The sequence below is a fragment of the Salvelinus fontinalis genome, chromosome 18 (assembly GCF_029448725.1).
Source record: "Salvelinus fontinalis isolate EN_2023a chromosome 18, ASM2944872v1, whole genome shotgun sequence".
NCBI lineage: Eukaryota > Metazoa > Chordata > Actinopteri > Salmoniformes > Salmonidae > Salvelinus > Salvelinus fontinalis.
Window position 1 is genome coordinate 40298602 of NC_074682.1, and position 25628 is coordinate 40324229.

The following is a 25628-nucleotide window of genomic DNA, read 5'->3' on the forward strand; positions in this document are numbered from 1 at the left end:
CTCATGGGTCTCCCGGTCGTGACAGCCTGGATCGAACCCAGATCTGTAGTGACGCCTCTAGCACTGCGATGCAGTGCCTTAGACTTCTGCGCCACTCGGGAGGCCCAACTCAAATATATTCACACAACCAATACAGCCTACTCAACTGGCATCCAGTTAATGCCCACTTAAACTCCTTTCTTAACAATCAGACTCCTGACAGAATGAGGGTTCAAGCTTTTTATTAAAGTGGAGAAATACTTGACCATAAGGCCCATTCAGTCACACAAGTGTGGTTTTAAATATATGCCAGGCTGGAGTATAAGAAGTGGCTTTATTGCCTCTGCTACTTCTTGATTTGTCGAGCCTGGGACTTGTTGAAGGCAGTCTCTCTCCCTGAACGCACTCCACTGAACACAGAAGGGGCGACTTTACCCGCACGCTCTGTGAACACAGATCCATCCATCACTCTGACGTCAAGTAGCTACAGTCGAAGAGCTATGTAATACAGTAGATATGGATAAACATCCATAGTTCATGCAGCAGGGAGATGGGCAGTGTGTTTGACAGTCCTCAACTGTGCTGTATATGGAGTGGAAACTTCATCACAGTAAGTAACGCCCCCTCTACTCACTAACTCCCTCTCTTGTTCAATAACACTGGCTTTGTTTAGAAAGGCAGCCCAATTCTGATTTTTTTTCTCTCACTAATTGGTCTTTTGACAGATTAGATCTGATGTGAAAAGATCTGTGATTGGTCAAAAGAACAGTTAGTGGAAAAAATATCAGAATTGGGCTGCCTGTCTAAACGCAGCCCAGGTATGTATGTACATATATGTAAACTTATTTCCAATATTAAAGGGGCAATCAGCAGTTGCTACATCCATTATTGGACTTAATTAATATGTACCCATTGATTTCTCGAAGAATATAACTTAGAAATGCCTCAAGCTTAATTCAACTGTCATATCCCATAATAACCCGTAATAAGTTGTTTTATTAAAATGTTTGTAAACAAATAAATACAAACAAACACTATATAGCCTCAACACAATTAAATCTATAATTTCGATATGTATAGCCAGTCCGTGCATCCATAGCTCTGTATATGAATTGAGATTTGTTACATTTCTCCAGCCCCATCCCTCAACCTTTTTACAGAAACGGGTGGGGAGTATATTTTGTTATAGTTTCAACTGCTGATTGCCGCTTTAAATCCGCAACAAAAATGACAAACAGATTTCAGAGGTTTTTAAATATGTACTCCTAGCCCGTAGACTTAACCCCTAACCCAGGGTTTCCCAAACTCCGTCCAAAGGGTGCACATTTTGGTTTTTGCCCTAGGACTACACAACTGATGAAAATAATCAGCTAATCTTCATTCTTTGATCATTTTAATCAGTTGTGTTAGGGCAAAAACAAAAATTGCACCGAGTTTGGGAAACGTTTCCCTAACCCCATTGTCACGCCAATAAAAGCGGCACTCTGCTCACCGCACTCATCCATCACTTCTATAGTCTTGCCCTTCAGCTTTCCTTTAGCGCTCAGCTTATCCTTCGCTCCGATCAGATCCTCCTCGCTCACCTCAGGACGCTTCAGCTGTCCCTCCTCCCCCTCTTCAGGCTGGAGAAGAAGAGAGGGAAGAAATGGAATGCCGAAGAAAGACAGCTGAAGAAAAGTTCCCATGTAGAGTTCTCCAGTAGGTTTACTAAGCAGGAACTTTCTAGGCAAGTTTCAGTGAGATCATGTCATAACTCTACATGTCCCTCCCTAGTCCAGCACTGTAGTCTTACCTGAGACATGGTGACTGACTGTGAAGTAGTGGATGATCCTCCTGGATACTGTTGTGGTCAGAATGACTGCTGCGCTCTCTTTCTCCCTCTCTGCAGTGCAGGCCAACACACACACTGTAACTCTCCAGTGAGCTATAACTCTGTCTGCAGGCCCAGTAGATGACTCAGTGGGTCAGTGGACTCCTCCCTTCTTTCTTCTCTCTCATGTTTTCTGGGTCTGTTTGTTCTCAGGGTGGTGTATCATTAGGAGGTGAATGACGTGATCTGCTCTACAGTTGGAACGATCTTGCCTTCTTTTAAAGCAACTCCTCAAGGACGAATAAAAGATCACAAATCAAAGTCTAAAACTCAACTCCTCCTCCACTATGACAACATTCTGTCATGGCCCTCCTCCTTTTCTCCTGTCACTAGGCCAAAATTGAAATGAGATCAAGACTTCTTTCTGTCCTAAACAATAACAACCTAAGGAACCAATCTAACCCTTACACTCATCAATGGATAGAAGAAACCCAACAGTCAAACAGAGCAACACTTTACTATGCATGTCCATATCTCAATCATTCAATGGAAAAACAAATAACATGGGCAGAGAAACAACTTACATGGCAACAGACGTATGTGTCATTCCCTCCCCTTCCTTCCTCTGTTCTGTCATTATGTCATTATTCTGTTCCTCTTCAGAAAAAAAGGGGGGGGGGGGCTGACATATAAAACCTAGTAGGATCTTTAATTAACATTGTGAATCATGAAGAGAACAGCTGGAGCTACAGAAGGCTGTTTCACCTTACATCTCCCTCTAGTCATTTGAGAGCCAATACAATATACTCATGTTATCATTCTCAGTGCTGCTAGGCAATGGTTTTCAAAGGTGAACCCTAGCTTCACTAAATATGAATGAGATGATTCAGTGGAGATAGCTTCCTGGGATTAAACAAATGACACAACACAGGAAATATAAGAAAATCAGTTTATAATTTTATGAGTTTCAAAAGCAATAACTTTTAAAAATGATCATTCTGTAAACATATTCACATTGGAAACATCCACAAACCAATAATAACCATTTACATTTTTGATTGTTTCATGAGAAACCCCTTAAGTTTACATTAACCACCAACACTTATTTTCAACATGAGCAACAGGGATGTAAAATCAAGTGTAATCGATATAGTGAACGAGAATGACAGCCCTGAATGAAAAACCAAGCTGATGTGGAATGTGAAAACGGACACATAAATAACAGGGAATGTCTCAAACATGGCACATTTTGTTTTTCAACAAAACCAACCTGAACCATATACAGAACTAACAAAAAGGTAATATTACATTTAACAAAAGTTCTTCAGCTTTGCCTTCAGTACCGTTCGTTTTTTAGATATAGCATTAGTGTATCATATTATCCTCAAAAACATTACATAAATAAAAACAAGACATGTTTTAGCCTACTCAAAGCCATCTACAGAATGCTTCCGAGCATAGTTTATATTTAATCTTTAGAAATACCTGTAAAAACATACGTTTATACTTTGATCAAGCTGCAATATACAAGAGGTAAAATGAGGACAGACAGGTCCTCAACAATCTATAAAAATATTTGTATGAACCGAGATGTCAATAATTGTCAGGACCATCTTATAACGCTGTCGTACACCCCATGGCCACAGAATGAGTGACTTACTATACTACACACAACTAAATTGACAATCATCATAGTCATCATATAGACAAAAGGTTAAGAACAGCCTAACCCCTTGAGAATCTAATAGGATGCATTTAAAATGCAATGAATCACAATCCAATGGCCGATTTCACAGAGATTAAGACTCGTCCTGGACTAAGAACAACTTTCAATGGAGAATCTTCATTGAACATGCTTTTTAGTCTAGGACTAGGCTTAATCTGTGTGTTGGAAACCGGACCCAAACGTCTGAGCTGCTATTTATATTCAAGTAGTCAGTCAAATTGATAACATAGCCCTATAGACCAATGTAAAAACCTAGCTGCGATAGTGCAAATGTCTCCCCACAATAGGTGCCGTTTGTTATTCACATTATTCATATTTTTACTGTTTCACAATGAGGGGTGAACTAGTACCTAAACAGGAATCCAGATGTATTTTGTTGACATACTTTACCTTGGGTGTTCATTATACCCTGAATAGCTCAGTCATGGATGGATGAAAAAGAATTCCATCATGACTCCATACAATTATCTTGTGCTTTTCAATTCCCCTCCACTATGTATCTAATCGTACACAAACAAATGGTAAACAAACACATACAGTGCCTTCAGAAAGTAGTCACACCACTCCTTGATCTTTTCCACATTTTGTGGTTCTGTAAGGCTCAGTTGGTAGAGCATGGTGCTTGCACCGCCAGGGTTGTGGGTTCGTAAAATGTATGCATGACTAAGTCTGCTAAATGTCACATATTATTATGCTTGTGTTACAGCCTAAAATGAAAATGGATTAAATTTAGATGTGTCACTGGCCTACACACAATACCACATAATGTCAGAGTGGAATTGTTTGAATAAAAATATATATATATGTAAAATTCTATGCTGAAATGTCTCGAGCCATTAAGTATTCAACCCCTTTGTTATGGCAAGCATTAATAAGTTCAGGAGTACACATTTACTTAACAAGTCACATAATAAGTTGCATTGACTCACACTGTGTGCAATTAAGTGTTTAACATCATATTTGAAAGATTACCTCATCTCTGTACCCCACACATACAATTATCTGTAAGGTCCCTCAGTTGAGCAGTGAATTTTAAACATATTCAACCAGGGTGGTTTTCCAATGCCTCACAAAGAAGGGCACCTATTGGTAGATGAAAAAAAAAAAAAAAAAAAAACAGCAGACATTGAATATCCCTTTGAGCATGGTGAAGTTATTAATTACACTTTGGATGGTGTATCAATACACCCAGTCACTACAAAGAAACAGGTGTGCTTCCTAACTCAATTGCCGAAGAGGAAGGAAACCGCTCAGGGATTTCACCATGGGCCAATGGTGACTTTAAAACAGTTACAGAGTTTAATGGCTGTGATAGGAGAAAACTGAGGATGGATAAACAACATTGTATTTACTCCACAATACTAACCTAAATGACAGTGTGAAACGAAGAAAGCCTGTACAGAAAAAATAAACTCCTAAACATGCACCCTGTCTGCAATATGGCACTAAAGTAAAACTGCAAAAAATTGGCAAAGAAATTAACTTTATGTTCTGAATACAAAGCGTTATTGTCACGATCGTCTTCGGGTGAAAGAGAGGACCAAGGCGCAGCGTGATATAAATACATTATGTATTTATTTAAGAAAGAGGAATAACACTAAAACTGTAACGGCTCTCTTTCGGTGAGTGAGTTGACCAAGGCGCAGCGGGTTGTGAATACATAATGAACTTTATTTAACAAGACGAAACTAAACACACGAAGAACACTTGAATAATTTTACAAAACAACAAAACGAACTAGACAGACCTAAACTATGAACTTACATGAAACGAGGAACACATAAACAGGAACAACCGAGACAAGACAGTACCGTGTGGTGCAACAAACACAGACACAGTGACAATCACCCACCAACAAACAGTGAGAACACCCTACCTTAATATGACTCTCAATTAGAGGAAAACGCAAAACACCTGCCTCTAATTAAGAGCCATACCAGGCAACCCAAAACCAACATAGAAACAGAAAACATAGACTGCCCACCCAAAACTCACGCCCTGACCATCACACACATACAAAACAACAGAAAACAGGTCAGGAACGTGTCAAAAACAAACTAAACAAAACAACAAACAGACGACCGCGAAGCTATACAAACAAATAAGTGCAGACACTGGCAACTTACACATAGACAATCACCCACAACCTACCTAATGACTATGGCTGCCTAAATATGGCTCCCAATCAGAGACAACGATAGACAGCTGTCTCTAATTGAAAACCAATCTAGGCAACAATAGACTTACATAAACACCTACACTGAACACAACCCCATGAACTCTACAAACACCCCCTAGACAATACAAACACCATAGAAGAGACAAAAACACACAAACATCCCCCATGTCACACCCTGACCTAACTAAAATAATAAAGAAAACAATGATAACTAAGGCCCGGGCGTGACAGTTATGCTTGGGTCAAATCCAACACAACACATCACTGAGTACCAGTTCATATTTTCAAGCATGGTGGTGGCTGCATCATGTTATAGGTATGTTTGTCATTGGCAAGGACTAGGATGTATTTTTAGGGATACAAATAAATGGAATCGAGCTAAGCACAGGCAAAAACCTAGAGGAAAACCTGGATTAGTCTGCTATCCAACAGACACTGGGAGACAAATTCACCTTTCAGCAGGACAATAACCTAAAACACAAGGCCATATACAGTTGAAGTCGGAAGTTTACATACACTTCGGTTGGAGTCATAAAAACTAATTTCAACCACTCCACAAATTTCTTTTGGCTAGTCGGTTAGGACATCTGCTTTGTGCATGACAAGTAATTTTTCCAACAATTGTTTACAGACAGATTATTTCACTTATAATTCACTGTATCACAATTCCAGTGGGTCAGAAGTTTACATACACTAAGTTGACTGTGCCTTTAAACAGCTTGGAAAATTCCAGAAAATGATGTCATGGCTTTAGAAACTTCTGATAGGCTAATTGACATAATTTGAGTCAATTGGAGGTGTACCTGTGGATGTATTTCAAGGCCTATCTTCAAACTCAGTGCCTCTTTGCTTGACATCATGGGAAAATCAAAAGAAATCAGCCAAGACCTCAGAAAAAAACATTGTAGACCTCCACAAGTCTGGTTCCTCATTGGGAGCAATTTCCAAACGCCTGAAGGTACCACGTTCACCTGTACAAACAATAGTACGCAAATATAAACACCATGGGACCACGCAGCCGTCATATCGCTCAGGAAGGAGACGTGTTCTGTCTCCTAGAGTTGAACGTACTGCGGTGCGAAAAGTGCAAATCAATCCCAGAACAACAGCAAAGGACCTTGTGAAGATGCTGGAGGAAACGGGTACAAACGTATCTATATCCACAGTAAAATGAGTCCTATATCGACATAACCTAAAAGGCCGCTCAGCAAGGAAGAAGCCACTGCTCCAAAACTGCCATAAAAAAGCCAGACTACAGTTTGCAACTGCACATGGGGACAAAGATCGTACTTTTTGAAGAAATGTCCTCTGGTCTGATGAAACAAAAATAGAACTGTTTGGCCATAATGACCATCGTTATGTTTGGAGGAAAAAGGGGGATGCTTGCAAGCCGAAGAACACCATCCCAACCGTGAAGCACGGGGGTGGCAGCATCATGTTGTGGGGGTGCTTTGTTGCAGGAGAGACTGGTGCACTTCACAAACTAGATGGCATTATGAGGGAGGAAAATTATGTGAATATATTGAAGCAACATCTCAAGACATCAGTCAGGAAGTTAAAGCTTGGTTGCAATTGGATTTTCCAAATGGACAATGACTCCAAGCATAGTTGTGGCAAAATGGCTTAACGACAACAAAGTCAAGGTATTGGAGTGGCCATCACAAAGCCCTGACCTCAATCTCATAGAACATTTGTGGGCAGAACTGAAAAAGCGTGTGTGAGCAAGGAGGCCTAAAAACCTGACTCAGTTACACCAGCTCTGTCAGGAGGAATAGGCCAAAATTCACCCAACTTATTGTGGGAAGCTTGTGGAAGACTACCCGAAACGTTTGACCCAAGTTTAACAATTTAAAGGCAATGCTACCAAATACTAATTGAGTGTATGTAAACTTCTGACCCACTGGGAATGTGATGGAAGAAATAAAAGCTGAAATAAATCATTCTCTCTACTATTATTCTGACATTTCACATTCTTAAAATAAAGTGGTGATCCTAACTGACCTAAGACGGGGAATTGTTACTAGGATTAAATGTCAGGAATTGTGAAAAACTGAGTTTAAATGTATTTGGCTAAGGTGTATGGAAACTTCTGACTTCAACTGTATACACTGGAGTTGCTTACCAAGATGACATTAAATGTTCTTGAGTGGCATAGTTACAGCTTTGACTTAAATGAGCCTGAAAACCTATGGCAAGATTTGAAAATGGCTGTCTAGCAATGATCAACAACCAACTTGACAGAGCTCAAATAATAAAAAAAAATTACAAATACTGAACAATACAGGTGTGGAAAACTCTTAGAGACTTACCCAGAAATACTCACAGCTGTAATCGCTGCCAAAGGTGATTCTAACATTGACTAAGGGGTGAAAATACTTATGTAAATTAGATATAAAAACTTGTTTTCACTTTGTCATTATGGGCTATTGTGTGTAAATGGGTGAGAAAATAAATCAATTTAATCCGTTATGAATTCAGCCTGAACAACAAAATGTATAATAAGTCAAGGGGTGTGAATACTATCTGAAGGCACTGTAAACATTAAATCCCTGAAAGATACAGAATCCAGTCACATTCCAGGGTGAACAGCTGAGGCTATAAGCTGTGTCCATCCTGGAGCAGCACATACTGTACATTACAACAACGCTGGATGTGATATGGCTTAGTAATGAGACCAAACACACACACACACACACACACACACACACACACACACACACACACACACACACACACACACACACACACACACACACACACACACACACACACACACACACACACACACACACACACACACACACACACACACACACACACACACACTCCTCAGCTGGCAAAGTGCTGGTAAAAGGTCAGTTTGACCCTCTCTATAAGGTGGCACAGTTTGATGGCAGGGCCCAGCTTCAGCCCCATACACTCCTGTACTGTGGGCAGGCTCAGCAACAGCAGGGCCTGGCCATCTATCTCCTGTCAACACGCACAACAACATGGCTCAGAAAATTAGCACACTGTGCGTGTGTGTATTTTTCCTGGTGTGTGCGTCACTCCTACCTGGTCCCTGAATATGCGTGCCAGCGGGGCACAGTCAGTAGTTCTGATGAATCGGGTCACATCAGTGATGCTCCAGCCCAGTGGACTGCTGTCCAGATGCAGCTTCTCCTGCACCTCCACCCGCCCACTCTGAGACAGAACACACACAAAGGGGATGTTACACATATATAGTTCCAGGATCAGTGTGTGTGTGTGTGTGTGTATAATTATGTAACCAGCACTACCTTAGGTAAGGTGGGCCCGCTCTCATCGTCTGAGTAGGAGGGTGAGCGGGCGGGTTTCCTGCGCTGGCGACGGGGTCTGTTCCGGGGGCGAGGTTCTGTAGGGGTGGGACAGGGGGAGGGAGAGGGGGGCTGGGACTTCCTCTCTGATACCTCATAGTCATCCTGCGGCTCTGAGCCTGAGTCCTCCTCACTCAGAGAGTAGTCCTGATCCAGGTCCTCCTCTTCTCCACTAGCCTGGAGTGGAAAAAATGTGGACAGTTATGATTAGTTTGATTACTGGCTCCTTCCATATAAAAGTTCCCCGTAACATCAGATCTAGAATCAGATTTCTCTGCAACCTACCCCAGATCCTAACCTTAACTGTTAGATAACATCTGACCCAGGACCAATGGTTAGGGGCAACTCTTCTGGCTTCTCTGTGATGACTAAGTTAATGGCAGTTGAAGGAAATGAATGATGTAAGAATGTGCAGTACCAGTGGGGAGCCAGCAGGAGTGCTGTCTACAGAGGTAGACAGGTGTTTCTTCTTGTGGACAAATAGGGGCTTTCTCTTCTTCCTCCTGCTCCCCTGCTTGGTGCTGCTCTCCAGGTTGTTGTAACCGCCAAGGGGAAGGCTGATTCGCTTGGTCTTCTGCTTACCATAGTAATGAGCTATAGAGCACATAGACATACACCAAGGAAACTATTTAGTAACCAAAAAAAGTGTTAAACAAATCAAAATATATTTTATATTTAAGATTCTTCAAAGTAGCCACCCTTTGCCTTGATGACAGCTTTTCACACTCTTGGCATTCTCTCAAACAGCTTCATGAGGTAGTCACCTGGAATGCATTTCAATTAATCGGTGTGCCTTGTTAAAAGTTAATATGTTGAGTTTCTTTCCTCTTTAATCAGTTTGAGCCAATTAGTTGTGTTGTGACGAGGTAGGGGTGGTATACAGTAGATATCCCTATTTGGTCCATATTATAGCAAGAACAGCTCAAGTAAGCAAAGAGAAACGACAGTCCATCATTACTTTAAGACATGAAGGTCAGTCAATACGGAAAATTTCAAGAACTTTAAAAGTTTTAAAAGCAGTCGCAAAAACCATCAAGCACTATGATGAAACTCGCTCTCATGAGGACCGCCACAGGAAAGGAAGACACAAGAGTTACCTCTGCTGCAGAGGATAAGTTCATTAGAGTTAACTGCACCTCAGAAATTGCAGCCCAAATAAATGCTTCACAGAGTTCAAGTAACAGACACATCTCAACATCAACTGTTCACAGGAGACTATGTGAATCAGGCCTTCATGGTCAAACTGCTGCAAAGAAACCACTACTAGAGGACACCAACAATAAGAATAGACTTGCTTGGGCCAAGAAACACAAGCAATGGACATTAGACCAGTGGAAATCTGTCCTTTGGTCTGATGAGTCCACATTTTACATTTCTGGTTGAAACCGCTGTGTCTTTGTGAGACGCAGAATAGGTGAACAGATGATCTCTGCATGTGTGGTTCTTACCGTGAAGCATGGAGGAGGAGGTGTGATGGTGCTTTGCTGGTGACACTGTCGCTGATTTATTTAGAATTCAAGGCATACTTAACCAGCATGGTTTGCGCTTAGTGTGACAATAACCCAACACACCTCCAGGCTGTGTAAGGGCTATTTGACCAAGAAGGAGAGTGATGGAGTGCTGCATCAGATGACCTGGTTTGGGAAGAGTTGGACCGCAGAGTGAAGGAAAAGCAGCCAACAAGTACTCAGCATATATGGGAACTCTTTCAAAACTGTTGGAAAAGCATTCCAGTTGAAGCTGGTTGACAGAATGCCAAGAGTGTCCAAAGCTGTCATCAATGCAAAGGGTGGCTACTTTGAAGAATCAAAAAAATATATTTTGATTTGTTTAACACTTTTTTTGGTTACTACATGATTCCATATGTGTTATTTCATAGCTTTGATGTCTTCACTATTATTCTACAATGTCGAAAATAGTAAAAATAAAGAAAAACCCTAGGTGTGTCCAAACTTTTGACTGGTACTGTATGTATGCGTGTGTGCGTGTTTGGTATCACGTACTGTATTTGGTCTTGGTGAGAAGGGAGCAGTTCTCCGAGCAGTGTTCCAGCACCATGTGAGGTGCGATCAGGTTGGGGCAGCACTCCAGCCTCACACACGTCTTCCTGCAGAACTCAGCCACCTGGTCAGCTGTACGGGCAATCCCCACAGTGGCCCGGTAACTCCTCCCTTTGTACCTTCACACCACAACATGGTCCAGAGCAGAATCTGATCCATTACTGTCTGTCAGACACCAATGTGGTAGGGAGCATCTCTTCCAGTATGATGTTTATGCAGCAGAGAGAGTGTATATCCTGTGTCACTCGACTACTACCATACAGTGGCTTGCGAAAGTATTCACCCCCCTTGGTATTTTTCTTATTTTGTTGCCTTACAACCTGGAATTAAAATAGATTTTTGGGGGGTTTGTATCATTTGATATAAACAACATGCCTACCACTGAAGATGCACAATATTTTTTCTTGTGAAACAAACAAGAAATAAAAAAAACTGAAAACTTGAGCGTGCATAATTGCCACCTTTTGCAGCAATTACAGCTGCAAGTCTTTTGGGGTATGTCTCTATAAGCTTGGCACATCTAGCCACTGGGATTTTTGCCCATTCTTCAAGGCAAAACTGCTCCATCTCCTTCAAGTTGGATGGGTTCCGCTGGTGTACAGCAATCTTCAAGTCATACCACAGATTCTCAATTGGATTGACTAGGCCATTCCAAGACATTTAAATGTTTCCCCTTAAACCACTTGAGTGTTGCTTTAGCAGTATGCTTAGGGTCATTTTCCTGCTGGAAGGTGAACCTCTGTCCCAGTCTCAAATCTCTGGCAGACTGAAAACAGGTTTCCCTCAAGAATTTCCCTGTATTTAGCGCCAGCCATCATTCCTTCAATTCTGACCAGTTTCGTCGTCCCTGCCGATGAAAAACATCCCCACAGTATGATGCTGCCACCACCGTGCTTCTGGTGTTCTCGGGGTGATGTTAGGTGTTGTGTTTGCGCCAGACACAACATTTTCATTGATGGCCAAAAAGCTTAATTTTTGCTTCATCTGCCCAGAGTACCTTCTTCCATATGTTTGGGGAGTCTCCCACATGCCTTTTGGCAAACACCAAATGTGTTTGCGTATTTTTTTCTTTAAGCAATGGCTTTTTTCTGGACACTCTTCCGTAAAGCCCAGCTCTGTGAGTGTCGGCTTAAAGTGGTCCTATGGACAGATACTCCAATCTATGCTGTGAGCTTTGCAGCTCCTTCAGGGTTATCTTTGGTCTCTTTGTTGCCTCTCTGATTAATGCCCTCCTTGCCTGGTCCATGAGTTTTAGTGGGCGGCCCTCTCTTGGCAGGTTTGTTGCGGTGCCATATTGTTTCAATTCTTTTTATAATGGATTTAATGGTGCTCCGTGGGATGTTCAAAGTTTTGGGTATTTTTTATAACCCAACCCTGATCTGTACTTCTCCACAACTTTGTCCCTGACCTGTTTGGAGAGCTCCTTGGTCTTTATGGTGCCGCTTGCTTGGTGGTGCCCCTTGCTTAGTGGTGTTGCAGACTCTCGGGCCTTTCAGAACAGGTGTATATAATCTGAGATCATGTGACAGATCATGTGACACTTAGATTGCACACAGGTGGACTTTATTTAACCAATTGTGTGACTTCTAAAGGTAATTGGTTACAACAGATCTTATTTAGGGGCTTCATAGCAAAGGGGGTGAATACATATGCATGCACCACTTTTCGGTAAAACATTTTTTTTTTTAAACAAGTTATTATTTATTTTTTCACTTCACCAATTTGGACTATTTTGTGTATGTCCATTACATGTAATCCAAATAAAAATCAATTTAAATGACAGGTTGTAATGCAACAAAATAGGAAAAACGCCAAGGGGGATGAATACTTTGCTATGCACTGTATATAGTGGCATTATGGTGCATACATAGTGACCTAGAACAGACCAAATCTACAGCATACAGAAATAAATTGTGTATGGTTTCTCATTTTATCACAATACTGTACAATAAATAGTATAATCTAAACAGTAATTATACAACGAGTAGGTCTAATCCTAAATGCTGACTGGTTAAAAGCACATTCCAGCAGGTGTCTATTCCACAAGTTACCACCGGCTAAATCTTTTGACGTTAAAATACCTATTTACTCATGACGTTGAGACTGGTGTTTTGCAGGTACTATTTAATGAAGCTGCCAGTTGAGGCCTTGTGAGGTGCCTGTTTCTCAAACTAGACACTCTAATGTACTTGTCCTCTTGCTCAGTTGTGCACCAGGGCCTCCCACTCCTCTTTCTATTCTGGTTAGAGCCAGTTTGCGCTAATCAGAACCAGCACAACAGTTTTCAGCTGTGCTAACATAATTGCAAAAGGGTTTTCTAATGATCAATTAGCCTTTTAAAATGATAAACGTGGATTAGCTAACACAACGTGCCATTGGAACACAGGAGTGATGGTTGCTGATAATGGGCCTCTGTACGCCTATGTAGATATATATATATATTTTTTAAATCAGCCGTTTCCAGCTACAATAGTCATTTACAACATTAACAATGTCTACACTGTATTTCTGATCAATTTGATGTTATTTTAATGAACAACAAATGTGCTTTTCTTTCAAAAACAAGGACCTTTCTAAGTGACCCCGAACTTTTGAATGGTAGTCTACATAGACTTGGAATCCCTGGCCACTTTAATAATGGAACACTAGTCACTTTAATGATGGAACACTAGTCACTTTAATAATGGAACACTAGTCACTTTAATAATGGAACACTAGTCACTTTAATAATGGAACACTAGTCACTTTAATAATGTTTAAATAATGTCTACATACTCCTTTACTCATCTCATATGTATATTCTGTATTCTATTATACTGTATTTTATTTAACGCCACTCCAATCTCATATTTATATATTTCTTAATTCCATTATTTTACTTTTAGATTTGTGTGTATTGTTGTGAATTGTTAGATACTACTGCACTGTCTAAGCCAGGAACACAAGCATTTCACTACACCAGCAATAACATCTGCTAAATGTGTATGTGACCAATACAATTTGATTTGATTTGTTGTTATGGTGTATACTCTAATGTCCACTGACTTAGCCTAAGTCATTGTTCTGCATATAGTTAATGATCCCTATGAAGCAGTGCGAGTGTATCTCATCCACATCATTATATAAAGTGAGTGTTATTAACGTAGCATTATTATGGTGTTATAGTGTGGTGGGTAGACTGACTTGGCCTTCAGAGTCTCTCCCTGGCCGTGCCCCCTGAGCTCTGGGTCCTGCTGCAGCTCCCTCAGCACCTGGCTGGGCTTGTAGGCCGAGCTGATCAGCAGAGTCAACACCTGGACCACAGGACAGGATAGAGGGAGGTTAGAAAGCCATAGAAGATGACATAGTAGGATACTCCACAGAATTAAATAGAATATGTATCTGTATGGGGATAACAATGAGTTGTCATCTACAGTTGTGCCTGTGTAAGATAGAGGAGCTGGTAGAGGTGTGCTGCTCTCTCATTCACCTCTTTCAGCACCAGGACACAGTTGCCAGGGCCAATGCTCTGGGGCAGCTCAGCGATACGGCCCTTGTTCAGGTAGGGGCCAGAGAAACAGCGGTGGTTGAAATAGATCTTTGGGCAGCTGTACTTCCCGTTACCCTGAGCTGCTGACATAGACAGTCACACACACATGTAAGATTTTCTCATAAGCATTCTTTTTCCACAAATTATTTTTCACAAGGAATTACACTCACCGTTCTCCGATTGGTTCAGATCCTGCTGCCTCGCTGCATCAGGGGCCGTGGCTTTAAGTGGAGATCTGCAATCGGATCAAACCAAAATAAACATACAGTTAAAAATAAAATAACATACGTTACAAAGTTGGGTAACAGTAGAGGTAAATTTCGCTTTTTTAAATTTCTAATCCCTCGCTCTCTGTAATAATCAAGATCTTCAAAGCTCACTGCTTCTCTTGTTGCACCACGGCCACACGGCTCTTCCTCTGAGCTGCAACAGAACAGGAACAAAAGTCAACATCTACACATGCCAGTAACCTTCAAATAAAACACTGATATAGACCAATCACCAAAATGGTCAGGAGGTTCTTGTTTTGAGCCTGACCTCTAGGTTTGTAGGGGTGTTGGAGGGGATAGCCATTACTCTCACACCAGCTGACTGGAAAGATGTCCAGGGAGTCCACATGAGTGATGATGTCAGGGAGAGGCTGCTTCAACCCTGAGAAGAACACACAAAGCAGAAGGGAGTTTATGAGTGGCTGAACATGTGGTTGAATAGAATATGTAAAGAACCAGTAAAACAGATTTGGACACAACTACTCATTCAAGGGTTTTTCTTAATTTTTTATTATTTTCTATACTGTAGAATAATAGTGAAGACATCAAAACTACGAAATAACACATATGGAATCATGTAGTAACCAAAAAAAGTGTTAAACAAATCAATTTTAGATTCTTCAAAGTAGCCACCCGTTGCCTCGATGACAGCTTTTCACACACTTGGGATTCTCTCAACCAGCTTCATGAGGTAGTCACCTGGAATGCATTTAAATTAACAGGTGTGCCTTGTTAAAAGTTAATTTGTGGAATTTCTTTCCTTCTTAACTTTTTAGGGATAGGGGGCAGCATTTTCACTTTGGATGAACTGCGTGCCCATAGTGAACTGCCTCCTACTCTGTCCCAGATGCTAATACATGCATATTATTATTACTATTGGATAGAAAATACTCTGAAGTTTGTAAAACTGTTCGAATTATGTCTGTGAGTATAACAGAACTCATATGGCAGGCAAACTTCAGGCTAACTTCCAAACAGGAAGTCTGAGGCTGGTGTTTTTTCTACTCGTCGCCTATTCAAATCCCAGGAAGATATGGATTTGTTTGCACTTCCTACGCCCTCCACTAGATGTCAACAGTCGGTAGAACGTTGAATGAAGTGTATACTGTGATGTGGGGCCGGATGGGAGGTGTTTCAGTCAGTGGTCTGGCAGATTGCCAGTTCCTGGTCTCGCGCATGATATCGCCTTGCGTTCCATAACTTTTACAGACATGAAGGAATGCTCCGGTTGGAACGTTATTGGATATATATGATAACAACATCCTGAAGATTGAATCTCTACTAAATTTTATTTTAATTTAAAAAAAATGTTATCCCATTTTCTCCCCAATTTTCGTGGTATCCAATCGCTAGTAATTACTATAATGTCTCATCGCTACAACTCCCGTACGGGCTCGGGAGAGACGAAGGTCGAAAGCCATGCGTCCTCCGAAGCACAACCCAACCAAGCCGCACTGCTTCTTAACACAGCGCGCCTCCAACCCGGAAGCCAGCCGCACCAATGTGTCGGAGGAAACACCGTGTACCTGGCCCCCTTGGTTAGCGCGCACTGCGCCCGGCCCGCCACAGGAGTCGCTGGAGCGCGATGAGACAAGGATATCCCTACCGGCCAAACCCTCCCTAACCCGGACGACGCTATGCCAATTGTGCGTCGCCCCACGGACCTCCCGGTCGCGGCCGGCTGCGTCAGAGCCAGGACGCGAACCCAGAGACTCTGGTGGCGCAGCTAGCACTGCCCTAGACCACTGTGCCACCGAATCTCTACTAAGTTTGACCAGTTTATTCGAATTGTAATATAACTTTTTGAAGTTTTCGTCCGACGTTATGCGTCACTTGCACGAGCGTTTGGATATGTGTACTAAACGCGCTAGCAAAAGCAGCTATTTGGACATAAATAATTGACATTATCGAACAAAACAACAATTTATTGTCAAACTAGGATTCCTGGGAATGGATTCTGATGAAGATATTCAAAGGTAAGGGAATATTTATGATGTAATTTCGTATTTCTGTTGACTCCAACATGGCGGAGAAATGTTATTTATATTTGAGCGCCGTCTCAGATTATTGCATGGTGTGCTTTTTCCGTAAATTCTTTTTTTAAATCTGACACAGCGGTTGCATTAAGAACAAGTGTATCTTTAATTATATGTAAAACATGTATCTTTCGTCAAAGTGTATGATTTCTGTTATTTGACGTGGCCCTCTGCAATTTCTCCGGATATTTTGGAGGCATTTCTGAACATGGCGCCAATGTAAACTAAGATTTTTGGATATAAATATGCACATTATCGAACAAAAAATACATGTATTGTGTAAGATGATGTCCTATGAGTGTCATCTGATGAAGATCATCAAAGGTTAGTGATTAATTCTATCTCTATTTCTGTTTTTGTGACTCCTATCTTTGACTGGGAAAATGGCTGTGTGTTTTTTGAACTTGGTGGTGATCTAACATAATCATATGTTGTGTTTTCGCTGTAAAGCATTTTTCTTTTTTAAATCGGACACGATGGGTAGATTAACAAGGTGTTTATCTTTCATTTCCTGTATTGGACTTGTTAATGTGTGAAAGTTACATATTTCAAAAAAATATTTTTGAATTTCCCGCGCTGCCTTTTCAGCGGAATGTTGTGGGGGGGGTTCCGCTAGTGGAACGTGTGTCCTAGAAAGGTTAATGCATTTGAGCCAATCAGTTGTGTTGTAGGGGTGGAATGCAGAAGATAGCCCTATTTGGTAAAAGACCAAGTCCATATTATGGCAAGAACAGCTCAAATAAGCAAAGAGAAACGACAGACCATCATTACTTTAAGACATGAAGGTCAGTCAATACGGAAAATTTCAAGAACTTTAAAAGTTTCTTCAAGTGCAGTCGCAAAAACCATCAAGCGCTATGATGAAACTGACTCTTATGAGGACCGCCACAGGAAAGGAAGACACAAGAGTTACCTCTGCTGCAGAGGTTAAGTTCATTAGAGTTAACTGCACCTCGGAAATTGCAGCCCAAATAAATGCTTCAGAGTTCAAGTCACAGACACATCTCAACATCAACTGTTCACAGGAGACTATGTGAATCAGGCCTTCATGGTCAAATTGCTGCAAAGAAACTACTACTAAAGGACACCAATAATAAGAATAGACTTGCTTGGGCCAACAAACAAAAGCAATGGACATTAGACCGGTGGAAATCTGTCCTTTGGTCTGATGAGTGCGAATTTTAGATTTTTGTTTGCAACCGCCGTGTCTTTGTGAGACGCAGAGTAGGTGAACAGATGATCTCCGCATGTGCGGTTTCCACCATGAAGCATGGAGGAGATGTGATGGTGCTTAGCTGGTGATACTGTCTGTGATTTATTTAGAATTCAAGGCACACTTAACCAGCATGGCTACCACAGAATTCTGCAGCAATACGCCATCCCATCTTGTTTGAGCTTAGTGGGACTGTCATTTGTTTTTCAACAGGATAATGATCCAAAACACACCTCCGGGCTGTGTAACGGCTATTTGACCAAGAAAGAGAGTGATGGAGTACTGCATCAGATGACCTGGCCTCCAAAATCACCTGACCTCAACCCAATTGAGATTGTTTGGGATTAGTTGGACTGCAGAGTGAAGGAAAAGCAGCCAACAAGTGCTCAGCATATGTGGGAACTCCTTCAAGACTGTTGGAAAAGCATTCCTCAGGAAGCTGGTTGAGAGAATGCCAAGAGTATGCAAAGCTGTCATCAAGGCAAAGGGTGGCTACTTTGAAGAATCCAAAATATTACCTCAGCAAAAAAGGAAACGGCTCTTTTTCAGGACCCTATATTTCAAAGATAATTCGTAAAAATTTAAATAACTTCATAGATCATCATTGTAAAGGGTTTAAACACTGTTTCCAGAGCTTGTTCAATGAACCATAAACAATTAATGAACATGCACCTGTGGAACGGTCGTTAAGACACTAACAGCTTACAGACGGTAGGCAATTAAGGGCACAGTTATGAAAACTTAGGACATTAAAGAGGCCTTTCTACTGACTCTGAAAAACACCAAAAGAAAGATGCCCAGGGTCCCATGCTGCAAGGAGACATGAGGACTGCAGATGTGGCCAGGGCAATAAATTGCAATGTGCGTACTGTGAGAAGCCTAAGACAGCGCTACAGGGAGACAGGACGGACAGCTGATTGTCCTCGCAGTGGCAGACCAAGTGTAACAACACCGGCACAGGATCGGTACATCTGAGCATCACACCTGCAGGACAAGTACAGGATGGCAACAACAACTGCCCGAATTACACCAGGAACGCACAATCCCTCCATCGGTGCTCAGTGCTCAGACTGTCCGCAATAGGCTGAGAGAAGCTGGACCGAGTGCTTGTAGGCCTGTTGTAGGCCAGACATCACCTGCAACAACGTCGCCTATGGGCACAAACCCACCGTCGCTGGACCAGACAGGACTGGCAAAAAGTGCTCTTCACTGACGAGTCGCGGTTTTGTCTCACCAAGAGTGATGGTCGGATTCGCGTTTATCAGAGGCCTGTACTCTGAGACGGGATCGATTTGGAGGCAGAGGGCCGTCATGGTCTGGGGCGGTGTGTCACCGCACCATCGGACTGAGCTTGTTGTCATTGCAGGCAATCTCAACGCTGTGCGTTACAGGGAAGACATCCTCCTCCATCATGTGGTACCCTTCCTGCAGGCTCATCCTGACATGACCCTCCAGCATGACAATGCCACCAGCAATACTGCTCGTTCTGTGCGTGATTTCCTGCAAGACAAGAATGTCAGTGTTCTGCCATGGCCAGCGAACAGCCCGGATCTCAATCCCACTGAGCACGTCTGGGACCTGTTGGATCGGAGGGTGAGGGCTAGGGCCATTCTCTCCAGAAATGTCTGGGAACTTGCAGGTGCCTTGGTGAAAGAGTGAGGTAACATCTCACAGCAAGAACTGGCAAATCTGGTGCAGTCCATGAGGAGACGCACTGCAGTACTTAATGCAGCTGGTGGCCACATCAGATACTGACTGTTACTTTTGATTTTGACACACCCCCTTTGTTCAGGGACACATTATTCCATTTCTGTTAGTCACATGTCTGTGGAACTTGCTCAGTTTATGTCTCAATTGTTGAATCTTGTTATGTTCATACAAATATTTACACATGTTAAGTTTGCTGAAAATAAACACAGTTGACAGTGAGAGTACGTTTCTTTTTTTGCTGAGTTTATTTTGATTTGTTTAACACTTTTCTGGTTACTACATGATTCCATATGCGTTATTTAAAAAATAAAGGAAAATAAAGGAAAACCCTTGAATGAGTAGGTGTGTCCAAACTTCTGACTGGTACTGTATATATAATAAGACTGAGTATTCAGGTAGGTGAAATTGACACCCAACAACATTATTGTCCCTCCCCCAAAACCTTACATCCCTCCATCCCAGCCCTTTTCTCTCTCCTCCAGCTGTTCTGTTCTCACCTTCCAGATGCAACCAGATGTGCTGACCTCTGACCCTGGTTACGGTTGCCACGTGAACTTGCTCAGGAGAGACAGGATTCACCGCCTCCAGCCTCATGGACTCAACAAAGTCATGATCACTCTGCCCCTGGGGAGAAAACACCTGTCATCATATCAGTTGGAGTGGTGTGTGTTTTTGGTTTTACTATCCTTATTGGGACCAGAAGTCCTCACAAGGATAGTAAAACAAGGAAAATTCGTACAGGTGGGGACATTTCACTGGTCCCGACAAGGAAAAAGGCTATTTTAGGCTCAGGGTTAGTTTTACAGTTAGGGTTAGAATTAGGGGTTAAGTTTTGGGTTAGGATAAGGGTTAGGGGAAAATAGGATTTAGAATGGGAATCAACTCTTTGGTCCCAAAAAAGATAGTAAAACAAACATGTGTGTGTGGTTGTGTGTGTCTCACCACGGGGAAACAGCTCTCTGGCGCTCCTTCCGCTCCACACTGTTTCAGATAATCCACCCAGTCAAAGTTCTGGCCCTGGTAACCTACACACCCACATACCCAGGGACACAGTAAACTCTGTGATCCATTTCACTGGACCAGTAGAATGCCTGAGGTGAGAGTATTCTGCCCTACCTGGAGGGGGACTGAGGGGTACCCCATTTTTAAGGCTCCATTGGGCAGGGAAGATTCCGGTGCTCCCATAGTGACAGAGTAAGGATAAGCCAGGCCCCGCCCCTTCACTCTCTCCCTGCAGGCTGTCCATCTGCACCCTGAAGTACTGGTCGCTCAGCACCTGGGGAACACAATGATGACATCACTGCTACAGCCACATACAACTAGGGGAAACCTACCACATGATAATTGTGTCATTGGTAAACACTTATCATGAGAAGACGGATGCTGTGTGGATGAGGTGAGGGTGTTACTATGGTGACATGTGAGCGTTACCTTGGTGACAGTAGCTGGGCTGGTGTTGAAGGGGGCAGCGGGGTCCACTGCCTCTAACTTCATCCCCTCAGAGAAGCAGTGAGGAGAGAGGACTGGCCTGTCCTACAAACACACACACAGGAGATATGCCAGAGGGAGAGGGACACAGAAAGAGGATGGGGGAGAGAGAGAGAGAGAATACCTTAAAGAAGTCTTCATTGATGGCCTCTTCTTTAGGCTGTCTAATGTTCTTTCTCACCTCCTCCCACTCTGTCTCGCTGCGCAAACCACGAAGCACTGCAACACAGCACAGTGACATTATCACTAACTTTCACTAATACTTAAACACACACACACACACACACACACAACAGTGGTCACCAAGCAACCAGCCCAGCATTAACACATCTTATTCAACAAGATCTTGATGATTCATTGATTGAGGTGTATTTGTGTTTACCCTAGTTTTCCAAAACCAGGGTTGGTCAACAGCGCTACAAGGTGCAAAGGCAGTTCTGTTTCTTACCAGCAGGTGGGGTGAGAGAGAAGCTGTTCTCCTCAGCCCAGCCAGGTGGGTGTAAAAGGGGGTCCAGGTAGAATACCCAGCGCCTGGTCTGTGACTGGGTGAGCCCCTCCGTCCCAGTGTAGCGCAGACACAGCCGGCCCCCTACGTTGTCCTCCACCTGGGCCCCCCAGGCCACCCCCGGGTCTACACTGTCCTGCAGCTCCACACACCACCCCAGGGGGAACAGGTCTCCCCCTGTCTGGGCCTGGACACAGACAGAGAAGTTTTTTTATTTTTTATGGACATTTATTGATACTAAACAATCAAGCTGTTCTGAAATTATTAGTAATGTTGAATAGGTCCCAACTATAGTTATGGTCCTAGTGTCCCCACCCTCCCCCCAGACTCACCCCCTCCAGTAGGTGTGCTGGTGCACTCCCTCCCTGAGCCAGAGCCTCCTCTAGGACAGCATTCCAGTCAGCATGTTTCTCACGGACACCTGGACACACATAATATTTATGCATTTTGTACATCTATATCCTGTTCATTCCTGTATGAAAAGTTTTAACAGAGTTTTCCAATGCATTTATTTGAGCACAGGGCCAAACCGGTCTACAGCAACACAAATGTCTATTTCCATCAAACCCTATGTCACCCCCTACTCACCCTCAGGCGGTCTCATTGGTTGCCTGTGCTGTCTGCTCCAGCCCAGAGGGTGGAGGTCAGAGTTCATGATGTCACACCAGAAGTCTGCTCGTCGGTCATCGTGGTAACCCTCGTAGCGCAGCAGCAGCAGTTGGCCACAGGTGGTGATGATGGTTGCCACCCAGTAGGGTTGGTCAGGCTCCGAACGCACACACACCTCCAAACTCATCCCTGGAGCCAGCCCTGTCTGCAGGCTGCGGTCTACCTGAGAGGGAGGGAAGGGTGTGTATGTAGATATACAATAAATATGGCCATGACCACAAAAAACTCTGGGCCCTAAATATAAGTACCATATCTGCAAATGGGCCCTGATGCAGTGTGATAAGACATACATGTTTGAAGGCGTGATGTGGAACCGCCAATACTCCATTCTCCTCTAGATATTCATCCCAGTTGAAGTCAGACTCCAGTTCAGAGCCGCCTTCTGAAAGACACACACAAACGTATTTACAAAGACAGAAATATCATCTGAATACACCTCTGCCATTCAACCATTGTGAGACTCACCAGATTCCTGTGTCTCGGGGTTCATGATGCCCCTACTGTGTTCCCAACACCACCCAAGAGACTGTATTAGCATTAGCTAAAACCACTTTGATCCAACTGAAAAAGATACAAAAGACAGGATGTTAATAAATAAACACCTCTGTAGAAGTACATCTGTTTAGGGCCTGGTACTCAGTGGCCTTTAGATCTCACATACTACACACTTATACAGTCCAAGTCCACCATCTCCCTCTTTCTCCATCTCATATTATACACCCATTCCCCCCTCCCCCCCGAACTCAAGCTGAAAAACCCCTTCCTGTCAAAGCAGTAATATCAAACGATCATGGGATGTGATCGCAATGCGTGTGGAGTCTGCACTTTTGAGGTTATAAATTGCACACTAGCAGCCTCTGCCTCGCGACAGGTGTTCCCGCCAGTAGCTGAAAGAGATATTCCTATCTCAGAAAAGGTGTTGGTTGACCATAACAAACTCAGCACAAAAATGCTAATGCCAGCCTACACATAATATCTTCATATTTGGTTGCGAAAAGGGCTGTAAGAAACAGTTAATATAGTATTGGTCACATACAAGGATTGCATTGGTCACATATTGCCAGCCATAGACTACAGTGAAACAGTGTAATAGGCTGTACTGTGTAATAACTACAATGTTAAAATGTTTACGATGTTACTACATCAGGCCGCTTGCAATGACACATCGCAAGCTAAACAAACATCAGATAAAACACTAATCTAGAAAAAGCTAGTCTGACTTTTCAAGGATAGTTTATGTCAGCATCAGCAATATTGCAATCTACTGTTGACACAATCTTCCAGGCAAATGCGTAATGCGCCACCCCAACTTTCAATGTTATATTGTGTTCAAGTAAAATTGTATTGACTACATTGAAATGAGAAAAGGAGAATAACAAAAGCTGGCTTGCCTATGACGGGTTTACAATGTTGATCGTAGATATTAAAGTCAGTGAGAGGAAATTGATCGGGCGCGCGAAGCTGGTGCACCGTTTCCACTGACCACGAGCAAGTTAACAACTGAAATGTCAAGTATGGGTATGGCGCTGCCTACTCAGTAGAGCACAATACAGCTTATTTGACACCAGGAAAAAACACACGGGAGCCACCAAGGCAGCTGAGAATAGTAAATAATAGGTAAGTATTTCGTCCACGTACGTGAATCTCACCTTTTCCTAGTTCTTCCAAGTAAATTTAAAACGTTACCCCCCGTCTTTCTCCTGTCCTCTGCCTCGTTCCAATATGGCACGAACCTCAACTGCGCATGCTCGATAATTCACTTTCTCAACCTGGTGCTGTCAAGAGGCGTCCCGCACTGATGGACTTGTTAATGTATTTGAGCGATTAAAGGGAAAATATTGACATACTCTGCCCAAGGCATTGTGTTCTCTTTGTGTAAATTACAAATGCATATCTAAATCAATTCAACTTATATCCTGCCACAAACAACGACGCGCGGACCGAACAAGGATAAAGCATAAGAAAACAAGTATACACAGCCAGTCGTCGTGAGCCATGCAATAAAGCACTAGTTAATAAAAAAAATGAAATTCAATACAGACCTATCTCGAGATAATTTTTCTGCATCAATTTTCTATCCTAAATGCAACTTTTCGTTTGTATCCCCCCTCCCCATGTTCTTTTAAATCAAAGTCTAATTTTGTAAGCCAAAGACCAGGTTGGACTTTTTTTGATTCAATAGCCTTTTTTACTCTCGCAGGGTGGGAACTCGTGCAGTAGGTCTGACTGCTCCGTTTCCATGGCAACAACATCACGAGAAGCACAAAAGGATGGATGTGGGGTGGCGGGAAACTCGACGCAATTACTGCCATTGAATTTCAATGATTGATTGATACTAGACAATATTCGCTGCCATGCAGAGTAAATTAGCAATGTTTTTTTATACAATGACATGGGACAAATTTCCCTAATACACTGTATCTAATCTGTAGTAGGCTACAAATAACAATTAGTCAAAATCCACCTGTTTTTATTTATCAAAACCTAATTTGGTTACAAAATAGCTTACCTCTCAAGCTGTTTACATTAAAAAAAACTCAACAATGTGCAGGTGAAACAGTGTTTTCAGTGCTTGCTCATACTGTACACACAAAAAGAGCTCTATTTTCATGTCATCCAATAAATGTAACCGCCTGGAGTTTGCTAAACGCATTTGGACTGGAACCAGTGCTATGGTCAGATCAGATGAAAATAGAGTTCTTTGGCCACGCACACCAGTGGTGGGTTTGGTGGCAAAAGACAGATGCCTATGCAGATAAGAACCCCATATTTACTGTAAAATATGGTGGTGGATCATTGATGTTATGGGGCTATTTTGCTTCCACTGGTCCTGGGGCCCCAACGGCATCATGAACTTTACCCAGTACCAGGACAATTTAGCCAAAACCCTGGTTGCGTCTGCCAGGAGGCTGAAACTTGGCTACAAGTTGATTTTCCTGCAAGACAATAACCCCAAGCACACATTAAAATCCACCTTTATTTTGTTAATTGACCACAAAATATCAACATTTTGAAATGACCATCTCAGTCTCCAGACTTGAATCCCATTGAAAGCCTGTGGTTTGAATTGAAGAGGGCAGTCCATAACAGCAGAGGAAGGATATCAAGGATCTGGAAAGA

General features: G+C 42.5%; 2 protein-coding genes across 7 annotated transcripts; both read right to left on the reverse strand.

Moving 5' to 3' along the window:
• Positions 1-204: 204 nt before the first annotated feature.
• Positions 205-2082, reverse strand: mustn1a (musculoskeletal, embryonic nuclear protein 1a). The gene is made up of 3 exons (XM_055869379.1): positions 1772-2082; positions 1472-1601; positions 205-423 (listed from the first exon to the last, which is right to left on the reverse strand). The coding sequence occupies exons 1-3, from the start codon at positions 1778-1780 to the stop codon at positions 326-328; spliced, it is 237 nt and encodes a 78-aa protein (XP_055725354.1). The 5' UTR covers positions 1781-2082; the 3' UTR covers positions 205-325.
• Positions 2083-2724: 642 nt separating this feature from the next.
• Positions 2725-24245, reverse strand: LOC129815499 (scm-like with four MBT domains protein 1). Of its 6 annotated transcripts, none has more exons than XM_055869387.1 (21): positions 24158-24245; positions 22974-23069; positions 22799-22890; positions 22428-22671; positions 22172-22260; positions 21783-22026; positions 21459-21553; positions 21278-21379; positions 20963-21122; positions 20789-20871; positions 20344-20464; positions 15156-15269; positions 14999-15041; positions 14789-14853; positions 14559-14701; positions 14273-14382; positions 11033-11208; positions 9448-9623; positions 8973-9206; positions 8749-8877; positions 2725-8664 (listed from the first exon to the last, which is right to left on the reverse strand). In XM_055869387.1, exons 2-21 carry the CDS (start codon positions 23044-23046, stop codon positions 8524-8526), a joined length of 2634 nt encoding a protein of 877 aa, XP_055725362.1. In that variant the 5' UTR covers positions 23047-23069; positions 24158-24245; the 3' UTR covers positions 2725-8523. The 6 variants fall into 6 exon arrangements, with proteins under 6 accessions (XP_055725362.1, XP_055725361.1, XP_055725359.1 ...); XM_055869386.1 differs by having other exon boundaries at positions 14559-14698; positions 20344-20470; XM_055869384.1 differs by having other exon boundaries at positions 20344-20470.
• Between the last annotated feature and the right edge of the window lie 1383 nt (positions 24246-25628).